General features: G+C 42.1%; 1 protein-coding gene across 4 annotated transcripts; it reads left to right on the forward strand.

The window, feature by feature from the left end:
• The first annotated feature begins 388 nt into the window (after positions 1 to 388).
• Positions 389 to 10955, forward strand: mideasa (mitotic deacetylase associated SANT domain protein a). Of its 4 annotated transcripts, none has more exons than XM_031322477.2 (13): positions 389 to 932; positions 1391 to 3119; positions 4818 to 5030; positions 5570 to 5912; positions 6016 to 6082; positions 6206 to 6348; positions 6469 to 6572; positions 6863 to 6938; positions 7574 to 7662; positions 8268 to 8411; positions 8627 to 8743; positions 9227 to 9393; positions 9949 to 10955. In XM_031322477.2, the coding sequence occupies exons 2-13, from the start codon at positions 1623 to 1625 to the stop codon at positions 10202 to 10204; spliced, it is 3216 nt and encodes a 1071-aa protein (XP_031178337.1). In that variant the 5' UTR covers positions 389 to 932; positions 1391 to 1622; the 3' UTR covers positions 10205 to 10955. The 4 variants fall into 4 exon arrangements, with proteins under 4 accessions (XP_031178337.1, XP_031178338.1, XP_031178336.1 ...); XM_031322478.2 differs by having other exon boundaries at positions 390 to 932; positions 4815 to 5030; positions 6206 to 6333; XM_031322476.2 differs by having other exon boundaries at positions 391 to 932; positions 4815 to 5030.
• Positions 10956 to 11505: the final 550 nt, after the last annotated feature.

The raw sequence follows: 11505 nt of genomic DNA on the forward strand, positions 1-11505 counted from the left end.
ATAGAGATGTAATGACCACAAGTTAGAATGTAAATATATGGTCAATGCATTTCTGTGAGTGATTTTTATTTTTATTTTTATTTTTACTGTTATGTATGTGTGATATGTGTGATATGTGTTTGTTGTGTTATGGTTGTCTACTGGATGCCTAAAATTTCCTTCGGGATGAATAAAGTATCTATGTGAAATAGAAATGCACATAGATACTACTAATAGAAATATCATGTGAAACCTAATTCTAAGTATTTTGTGGAATAATCCCATAGGGTTCAACCCACAGCAAACTGTTTCCGTGTGGTGGTGAGCTGAGACTCCGCTTTCCGGGCAGCTGTGACAGCAAAACAAACGTACACGGATACAGCGATGGGAGTGGCCAGACAATCGGATTGGATAACAGGATGTGAGTTGAGCTGTTTTGGGGTGAGGCGGTACGTTCTGGGGTGCACAACTTTTTGCGTGTTTGCGCAGTTTCGCAACGTTTAATACATTCTGGATAGACCGACACACAACGTTTAAACCAGCGGGGCTCAGCAGCAACGTGTTCAAATCAGCGGAAATACCAGAGCAGGCCGCTGCACGGCACCGTTTCCACACATTCACCGTCTCATGCGTGGTTTACTCGTCGGTTGCTGCGGGGAGAAAGTTGTGGACATTTTTCCCCCTGAAGTGCACGGTTTTACGATACAGTGTGCAACATTGTAACTACGTTTACGAGCCTCTCCAGCCTGTCCGGGTTTTTGGATTATGTGTTCGTGGGATTGTAAACTCCACTGTTCGCCATATTGTGCGCTGTGAAACTCGAGGGAAAGTTGTCTGAGTTATGACATTTGCTGCGCAGAATCCCTTCATGGAGCTGCATGCAGTCGACTTTGATCGAAACCAAAGTGACTCCATGGAGCTGGCCATGGAGAGCTCCGTGCACCATTGATAAGGTATATACACTGTGTTTAACTCATGCTAACTAATCTGCCTTATTGTCTAACATTACTCGGCTCTTCAGACGCTTCCTTATTGCTGATGTTTAACATAACATCACTGGCTATCGCTCGGGTGATTGCACGAGCCCCTTCGTTTCCTGTATTTCTTGTTATGCCAAATGGCAGCGATACAGTCAGCGCCTCCTTGGTGCTGTTGGCCGCCGCTTCAAAACTTCTTAAGTTTATAACGTCCTGTCTGCACGTAAATATCGAAATATAGCCTATAGGTTTTGCTCCTCCAGCGCTTACATCAACACATACTCTCTGACTGGTTTTCACTTTATTGACTGGGCTATTTGCTCGAGTAGGCCTCAATTTCCTCTTTGCTGCATACGAGTGAAAGCCGACTGAAAACTTTGTGTGCTTGTCTGTAGAGAAAAAGAAAGTGTCTAACCCCTCCTTTCTCTCACAAGGTCCGGCACCATAAAGAGGATGAGAAGAAAGGACAGCAAACCTCAGATTTGATTTTGGAAGGAGGGTTACATGCTCCCCACCCTGCACTTTCCTTTGGGATTTATATTTCCTCCCAAATACCTCTGTATACACAATTAGACAAAGAAAGCACACTACAGAGGCAGTAACATTTTGCACGCTTAGAGATCAAGATTGAGAGCTCTTACTCCAACATTACCTTATACTATTACTATGAGTCTTCCTTCTCAAGTTCATACTGACAAGAGCGGCAAGCATCGGGCTGCAGCCATGAAAGAGCCTGTGCAGCATTCAGGCGAGGTTTATTATGGTATCGGACCTCCGACTTTAGAGTCAAGCCACAGTGACTCTGCTAGCAGCTCTGGTGTTTACAACCCAGAGAAAGGGCCCCAAAGTCTACCGCACTATCAGCAGACTGCTCCAGTAAAGTGGATGCACCAGGACTCTGTACAGGCCCCCGGCTGGTCTCAGGAGGCTCCTGCTTCAGCCTGGGGGCAGAACTTTGGCCCCTATATGAGTGGAGCGAATGTCAGGGGTCACATGGCGTTCCACAAAGGAGTCCATGAGGGTGTAGCTCTGCCAATGGGGGGAGAAAATCCACTGCCAGGACCTGTTGAGGTTTACAGAGATGCCACCCAGGCTCAAGCTCAGGGGAGGGGGCTCGAGTGGGAGCACGCTGCGGCTGCAATGCACCAGGCTCAGCTGCATGTATATCAAAACGCCCATAAAGGTGTGGAGCTCCAGGGTCAGCCCCATGTACCTTCTCACACTTTGCAGGGGTCCATGCTGCAGCCCTTCCAGACAACATTTAGGCCCAGCAAGCAACAGTTTTCATCAGGTTATTACTCTGTTTTTCCAGGCAACAAGGGAATTCCGAGCCTGGCGTATGGTGAGCAGCCTAAAACTCAACAACAGCTACTACACCATATGCAGCAGCAGCAACAACAAATGCATCACAGTCGCCAGCAGCAACAACAACAACAACAGCAGCAGCAGCAGCAGCAGCAGCTGCAGCAGCAGCAGCATCACCTTCAGTTGCATCAGCAGCAACATCTGCAGCAACAGCAGCATCACCAAATCCAACAGCATCAAATGCAACAGCAACAACAGCTGCAGCAAATGCAGCAACAGTATCACCAGCAACAGTTACAGGAGCGACAGCAACAAATTCAGCAAATGCAACAACAACAGCAGCAAGTGCAACAACAAAATGTGCCACAGCAAGAAACAACACAACCACAGGTGCAACCAAACCAGCAACAAACCCAAAACTTTGTGATTTTTCAGCCTCCTAAGCCTGGTCCACCTGACACAGCACCTAAAGAGGATGTCCAGTCAGTGGTGCCGCAGCAGGAACCAGAGGCCCAAACCAGTGATGCATCACCCGTACCTGATCCATGCCCCGAAAAGGTAGCCACAAACCCTGCAGAGCTTTCAGATGCACTGCTGGCTGCCCCTCGGCGTTCACGTCGCCTTTCCAGGGAGGGACAGTCCCCACTGGGACCCCCTTCGACAAACATTTGGTCTCAAGCATCCAAAGAGCCTCCACCATCCCATAACGGAGTAGCAGGCACTCAGGCTGTTAAAGGAGGGGAAGTGACAACAGGAGGGGTCATCCGTAGGAGAAGGAGAGCATCTAAGGAGATTAACTTGGAAACTCTGGCTCAGAAGGCTTCAGAAATGGAGTCCCTGCCTGCTAAAATGTTCAAGGTTAAAAAAACAAACAAAAGTCACTTATTACACCACCACTGTAATTATTTATTTATTTATGACGATTTTACCGCAAAATAGAAATTTAAATACTTGCTTAAGAGCAAGTTTAGATGAGGAAGAAAGTAAATGGCAGCTAATCTGTGCATGTAAGAGCAAATTTTCTCATCTGGCAAAGTTGGCGAGCAGCTGCACAAAGGGGAAGAACCCTGTTTCTATGCAGAACTTCCCTATGGTTTACAAAATCCTTTTCTTAAGTCTGTTCACTTGATTCCTACAGCTGTCGAGCCTCAGCTATAGCCCAGGACCTTGTCATGCACCAGATATTGGTGCAACCTGAGAAAAAATTTTGGATTTGAAAGATTGCTCTCATTTTATAGCTCTAAGAAAAATGATACACTTAAAGCAGTTATTCAGGATTTGTAATGTTTACATTCTAAGTGGCACACCCACTACAACCAGCTTCTTTATTTTCTCTTCAGCAGCTTCTCTAAAACAGACACTAAGCACCAATACTAGTTGAACTCAGTTTTTGTCAGTTTCTGTTAGCACGGGGACGTTTGGTTCTCTGCCCTCAGGGGTTTATCAGGCTTGTGGCAGGTTTTTGTGTAGACTGCGCATGCTGAATTTACAGTTGGAGCAGCTGCATGTCTGCACACCTCCACATTCCTCAGGCTCCTTCCTAGTGATTCAGCAGAGCTAGGGAGAGGCCGAGCTGTCAACCTGCACAGCTACATACACTCCTATACTCTCTAACACACACCAGACAGGTTTAATATTGCTATTCACAACCCAGAGCTGGTGTATTGTGGTGCAACCCTTTTGTGAGTTAGGAGATGAGATTAAAATGTCTAACTCCGGTTCTTATCTTTGTCTGAAGTCTAAATCATAAAACTGATTTATATGTTTCACTGCCACCAGTAGAAATTAGGATTGCTCAAATTTTTATCAGCTTGATTAGACATACCAGAAGGCGTACACACTCTTAATACTATAGAAATATGTAGTAATAAAATACTTTATTTATTTAAAAAAAGTGTAATCCCTATGTTACATTTGATAGATGCAGCACTTCACAGATTTTTTTTTTTTTTTTTTTTAAACCTGTAGTAGTTAAAATCAGTCACTTTTTGTTTAGTAAATGTAACACTTAAAGTGGGCAATAATTAGCTATTGGTTCTCAATTGATGATTTAGACTTTATTATGAATTAATCCATCGACAGAAAATGAAAGAGCAACTGTTTTCATAATCGATTTATTGTTTCAGTCTATTAATCAACCAAAAAATGCCACATTTTCATTGGATCAAACATGTTAAATGTTAATATTTTCTCCCTTTCTCAGTCTTGAAAATATTTGGGTGAAATGACAATTGATGTCTTGTAATCCGTGTGGTGGCCATTTTTCACCCTTTTTTTTCACTTTTCACAGACTAAACGATTAATCAAAAAAGAGGTTATATATTAATCGATGATAAAAAAACATTCTTAAAATTGCGGCCCTCATATAATTTATTATAAAATACAACAAAATAAATTAATGTTGTAGTTCATTTGAAAATCACACAATCTCCCTCTTTTTATATCATTATATTAATTCCTTTTCCATGTTCCCTGCTTCATCTCCCAATCTCCCTGTTACTTTCTCTTTCCCATCTCTCCTCATCTTCCCGCCTCTTTACTTTGGTGCCCTAGCAGGAAGATGGTTCTTCAGGCAGACAGGCCAATATGGTGCCTCTGGTTATCCCTGTATCAGTGCCAGTGCACAGTAGACAAGCAGATCCTCAGGGTGGCTGGACTCAGGGACGACTCGGCCAGGGTGAGCGGCCTGCAGGACAATCCGATCGCAAACCTGTCATTGTGGCTCGTCGGCGATCACTCAGAAACTCCATGACCGAGAGTTTTGGCCAGGTTAGTATTGTAAGGAGATCAGATGTTAATCTTCGGTCAAATCTAGTTCTGCCCAAATCTCCTGGTTGATTGGCGACAGCAAACACTTCTGGAGCAGCTGCTTTGTCTGAAATTCACCAGAAGAGCAACTGATGAAATGAATGAACAAACTCAAGTTGTTTTAATAACAAACTCAGTCAGTCAGTAATATTTGCAACCGCCATTTGCACGGAGCAAGTAGTTTTCCACACAACAATGGGCCTCAGTATGTACTGTAGGTAACCTTGCAGACTGTCGCCTGCAGCTCTTCATCTAACGGGTTTCATTACTCCCTGCAATATTTAAAATTGATCCGCTATCAAAAATTGTAGAAAATTCCCATTGGAAGGATCAGACAGAACTCCATAGCTGACATGAATTGATTATGGGGAATCAAATTAAAGCAAATGCACCTACAAATACATCAAGCTCAGTTGCAGCAGAACAATTTATCATTTCATTAAATTGATATTAAAGAAAACAAAGTAATGGTCTGATCAAACCCTCAATCTTCTGTCTAGGATGGGGAAAACGATCCCGGGCCGGACGAGGATGGAAAATCCAAATTTAAGTACCGACCTCGTCCCGAGCCTCTCATCATCCCTCCGCACAAACCGTCCACCTTCATCCCTCCATCCCTCTACTCCAGCATCTCTTCCTACCAGAGCAACCTGCGCTCTCCGGTCCGCCTGCCGGACAACCCCCTCACACTGCCCCCGTACACGCCTCCACCCATCCTGTCCCCTGTGCGCGAGGGCTCAGGACTCTACTTCTCCACCTTCCTGACCAACATCGCCGTAAGCAACCAAATTCTGCCACCGCCACCTGCGCCCAAATCTGCGACGCGCAGTCTGTTGCGCTCCAGTAAGTCTCAGTTGTTGCTTCTTTAAGTATAGATCGGAGACAAGTTCTACTAATGAGGCGTTCTCAGATGTCTAACAAGGAGATTTTGTTTTTGTATTTGCAGCAAGTTCAGAAATCACACCTCCTGTTCTGTCCTTGATCACTGATGCCGCACCTGCTAGCCTTGAACCGTAAGTACAGCTGCCTAAACAACTTTCAAAATCTGGCCCAAAAAATAACTTCTTATCAGAAATGTTCTTACATCTCCAGAACTGTGCTTTTAAAGATAAATATATATATATATATATTTTCAGGCGTATCAACATTGGGCAAAAATACCAGGCAGAAATTCCCGAGTTTCAGGATCAACCTTCCTCCCAGTTTGACCTGCACAAGGCTGACTTGGTTTGGATCCCTATGGAGGACTCCCACCTCAAACACGGTGACCAAGAGAGCAGTTAGTATCTCACATAAGTTATTCACTGATCGTTGTTCTTTTCTCTGTGAGAGCTTTTTATCACCATCTTATCCACTAATTCTTTCAAACGCTCGTCATTTTCTCTTCTGTTTTTTGTAGTGGAGGATTTGCTGAACATGGCTTGTTGCAGTGTGCTCAGGGGCGGAGGAACCAACCAGGAGCTGGTTTTACACTGTTTACATGAATGTGGAGGTGATTTCCTTGTGAGTATAGGGACTTGTAATCTATTTACTGCAGTTCAGTTTGCATGATTATTAGCAGTACAACTTTTTAATTTAATCAAAGTCTTTAAAAACGTGTTTTTTTTTACATTTATCATGGTCCTTATGACCATGATAACATGCATTTTTCAAAAATGACTATTTTCACTGCAACTTTGTATTTGTTACTGTTACTGAACCGTTTGATAGTGATCGTTGCAGGACTCAAATGAGGAACAACGAGCTTTTTAAAGAATGGATTGTTCACTGTGATTAATCACGTTGATTTTAAGGAAACACTGGGACGTTTGATGCTTCAGGACCCAGTTTTCCCCAATGGTCATCACCTGGCAGGTTATCACTACTCAGGTGAGCTTTGACATTACAGAAAAATGAAAGCTGTTAAAAGAAAATCACTATATTCTCACAGATGTCCTGACTGCCTAGGTCTCTTCTTTGTCTTCTGTCGCTGATTTCCTAGTCTATATTGACGGCGTTTCATTTACGGGATTGTTCCGGTGCCGTCGGAGGTTCCGCCGGATGTCCCGCACCTTCCGCTTTCTTTGTGTTGGCATTCTAAACTCCGGTCGAGCCCGTCGATTCGGGAAACATCCTCCGAGAACCTACAATCAAATTATATTTAACTTTTTTTGGAGTAAAATTCTCATCACAAACTCAACAGCCATTTTAATTCCAAAGTTTGCTTCCCTACGTTCCACCCAAACAAGGTTCTTCCCAAGGCTATTTTGCAGAGGCACCGTACCTGTGTCCGCTTAGCGCCGCCCAAAATGATTGATTGGTTTAAAGAAATGTCAATAAACCAGAGCACGCTTTTCTCCCATCCCAGACTGCTGTGTGGACTAGCCACACCCTCCTCTGCGGTGCGGTGGAGGAAGATCTGGCAATGCGAGACTACTGATTTCCTAACCTATGTTCTGTAAATGTTTCTTAATTCTCTCTTGTTAAGCACACATTAAATTGCACTGCATCTGATTCACTGGCAGGCTCTGACTGCTGGACTGCAGAAGAGAAGTGCTACTTCAATAAGGGGATCTCTGCCTACAGGAAGGACTTCTTCATGGTGCAGAAATTGGTATGCTCGTTAGTTTAACCCTGCAGCATTAACGATTATGAATCGATGTGAATAACTCTAAAATACATTTACATTTGATTATATATGTGCTCTAGCACACTTAGCATTTCCACACTAATAAATCAATAAGCACATTACTTATGAGGCATTGGTATAATTGCTTTAAACAAACAAAACCAAAACACAGATGTTCAGCCATTACTCTGAGTCTGCATTTTACAATATGAGGCCAGATACTGATGGAAAATGTCCTTTTCTTTCATCACAAACAAACTTAATGAGTTCCAAACGTGCAAACAAGACGAAAATTAGACTATTCAAGCCACATCCTCTATGTGATAGGAAGTAACTGGATTTATGGGAAACGTGGTCTTCATTTCACAGAATCATGAACAGCAACAATACCACTGGCATGAGGCAAAGGCTGTCACTTGTCTTAAGCGTGTTCTTATTCACATTGTGTAATAATATACACATAAATTATTAATACATTTTCATTGTCGATTGTAATTTGCATCCCGCACAGCAGCCTCACTGTGGAAAAAGTTAATTAATGATATTAAATTCTGCATGTGTATGGGGGGGTTTTTGTACCGATTTTAAAGGTGCAGACCAAGACTGTGGCTCAGTGTGTGGAGTTCTACTACACATACAAGAAACAGGTGAAGATCGGACGCCACGGGATTTTAACCTTCGGCCCGCCAGATTCACCAGGGGAGAAGCCCACAGAGGTTGTGGTGGACATTAAGGTAGAGTGGAGTACCATAGTGATATGTGGTAAAGCATTACATTACTCAGTTAATTAGTGAGGTTACGAGAAAATGATGTGATCATTTCATCTTTGAAAAGGGACACCAAATAATCTTTTTAAAAGGGTGTTTAGGGTGTATAAATCCAAATTTTAAAGGTTGGTTCTAATATTGTGTGCACTTACCTTGTATTTCTCTGATGTGATTTGTTACAGAGTTCACAGCAGACAAAAATGACTCAAGGAGAGATGGATGGAGATGAAAATAAGGATGTTTCTTACGAGAGCAGCCAGCGGGCAAGGGTTGCTCAGTCACTACAGGCTCATGACTATGTAAGTATTTCACTACATACTCTAGTATCTGCAAGTAGGGCTGGACAATATATCGATATTATATCGACATCGATATGAGGCTAGATATCGTCTTAAATGTTGGCTATCGTGATACGACACAAGTGTGGCCTTTTCCTGGTTTTAAAGGCTGCATTAACGTAAAGTGATGTCATTTACTTACTTACAACTTACCCGCATTACTAGCAGTTTTATTATTTGCCTTAAACCACCTAGTCATTGTATCCACATTATGGGTGATTATTTATCAAAATCATTGTGTTAATCTTTTGTGAAAGCACCAATAGTCAACCCTACAAGATTGCCACAATATCGACATGATGACGTCGTGACGTGATATTAGATTTTTTCCATATCGCCCAGCTTTATCTAAAAGGCAGTTCATCGACTAAAGGTACACACACACAGTAATAGAATGAAGTCAAAGACTGCAAAACTAACCTCTGGTTATTTTTGGTGCTCCAGGCGGGGACATTGCCGGTGATGAAAGAGCCACACTCTTTGAATAAGGAGGCTCACCACCCGCCAGCACCTCACAGGCCTCGGGCTGAGCCTGCAGCAAAGAAGAGCAAAGCTCCAGCGAAGCCCCCACCGGATCCTGACGCGGTATTTCCGTGCAAGAAATGTGGCAGGTACGTCAGAATCATCACAGAGATTTACTTTGTCTTCACATATAACTTAGGCTGTGACATGATGTCTTGGTTTTGCATTATATGGTCCTTTGTTATAGTTTGTTTTTGCTCACCCAGTGTTGCAGTCTCACTAATGTTTGGGAGATTTGTAGCTGCAGTTACAGTAGCTCGTGGTTCACCTCATCATGTTGATCTTCATGTAGGTCAAAGATATGGAAATCCAAAGTTTCTAACAATAGATAAAATAGGAGATAATGAAATAATTAAATCGTATGAAGAAATGCAGATAAAATATATAATATGGCTTTGAAATTGTGAAATAATCTGCCTTGTTTGTTTTGATGGGCAGATAAAAGACTGTGATGAAAAGTAGAATTATGAAAGAAAATGGGGAAATGGCGTTGTGAAATTAAAACATTTCGAAAGAAGAACTGCTTTTTCAAATTAAGTGTGATCTCTTTGTGATCTTCTATCTGATAGTGTTGCATCATTCCAAACCGCTGCTATTGTGTATAATGTTGCATACTCTCTCTCTCCGCCCCCCACATCCTATAGGGTGTTTTATAAAGTGAAGAGTCGAAGTGCCCACATGAAGAGTCATGCGGAGCAGGAGAAGAAGGCTGCAGCGCTGCGTCAGAAAGAGGAGGAGGAGCAGGCAGTAGCTGAAGCTCGGGCCAGGAAGGTAGCGGTGGCGGCTGCTGCGGCGGTGGCGACTAATCAGGGAGGAAACGGATTGACAGAGCAGGCAGAGTTCAGCAGCCATGAAGACTCATCTGAGAAAGAGGATGACAAAGATGAAGACTGGCACTGAGAGACAAAAAAAAAAAAACAGGAGAGAAGAGAAACCAATGAGAAGATGGATTGATGGGTAAAAATAGGGTAGAGATGGAGGTCGAATCAGAGAAGGAGAGATGAAAAAAGATGTCCTGTCCCACGGAGAGCAGAATAAAGACTTTCTGTTAAACTTCACACTCCTTCCCCGGCTGACGCTGGCTCTTTGTGACTGCTGTCCATCAGCCGGCCAGTCACACGCCACATCTTCACACGTTTTGTATCTTTTTAATATTCAGAGGAAGTTTATTTTTTTGTAAATGCACTTATCCTGTATGCTTCTGCTTTTGCCAATATTGCCTTTTTTTATATCCTTTATTTAATTGAATATATGTCAAAATATTATACATTTTCATTGCGTGGATTTATGATATTTCTTAAGATAATCAGGATGCCTGTTTAGCACTAAAACATCAAGATCAAAGCAATCTTTCACTTTACATCATAATCCCTTTTAAATAAAGATAGAGTAAGAGCTTGTATTTATCTTCTTCGGAAAATACTGTGCTGAATTTTGCAGATTTCCATCAGATTTTTAGGTTGGTTGCACACTTATTTTACAACTAAGGGAGCTTTTGAAATAATTATGTACAAAAAAACTATATGAGATGGCCATATATTTATGATACTGCATTTTTGCAATGATTTTTGGTAATATAAAAACTAATCATGTCAGCTGCAATAAGACTTGTGAATTGAAAAGTTTATTAAAATATCTACTGTTCTGAAAAGTGTGTCTTTATTTTTTCAGTCACAAAATGGTCAGTTTATGAATGCAAGACTTTGTTGAACCAGCAGGTGGAGGCAGTGGTTCAGTTTTTTTTGCATGAAAGTTCATTCACACACATTGTGTGTTCATAAATAGACATTTAATTGTTGTCTGCATAGATTAAGATAAACTGGGCAGAAATACTTTGTGGATCCACTTGTCATTTTATCTCCTTAAATCTTGCTTAAAATGCTCTCCTCAAACCAGAATCTATATCGACTAAGCAAGAAAGATTTGCCACAATAAAATATAACTCCAAAAAACAATTTTCTTAGGTCTGATTCAGTATGCTAGAAAGGCTCCATATTAATTTTCAGGTTATGGGCTGATTTAACTGAAGAAGCTGGTTTACACGCATACATTACTTCTTGAGCCAAGACGCAAGAGGGAAATCCACTGACTTAGCTGCTTTATGTGGTCCCTGGATTTAAAGGCACAGTTTACCACAAAATGAAAATGTAGTCATTATTCTGTTCAAATTCCAATCATAGTTACATCTTCACCCTCTCCAG

The sequence above is a fragment of the Sander lucioperca genome, chromosome 19, assembly GCF_008315115.2.
Source record: "Sander lucioperca isolate FBNREF2018 chromosome 19, SLUC_FBN_1.2, whole genome shotgun sequence".
Taxonomy (NCBI): Eukaryota; Metazoa; Chordata; class Actinopteri; order Perciformes; family Percidae; genus Sander; species Sander lucioperca.

Excerpts from the sequence above, each read along its gene's own strand:
- mideasa (XM_031322476.2), top strand. The coding sequence starts at position 1,623 with ATGAGTCTTCCTTCTCAAGTTCATACTGACAAGAGCGGCAAGCATCGG. Across the intron at positions 6,083-6,205 it reads GCACCTGCTAGCCTTGAACC|GCGTATCAACATTGGGCAAA; the intron begins GTAAGTACAGCT and ends ATATATTTTCAG. Across the intron at positions 6,349-6,468 it reads ACACGGTGACCAAGAGAGCA|TGGAGGATTTGCTGAACATG; the intron begins GTTAGTATCTCA and ends TGTTTTTTGTAG.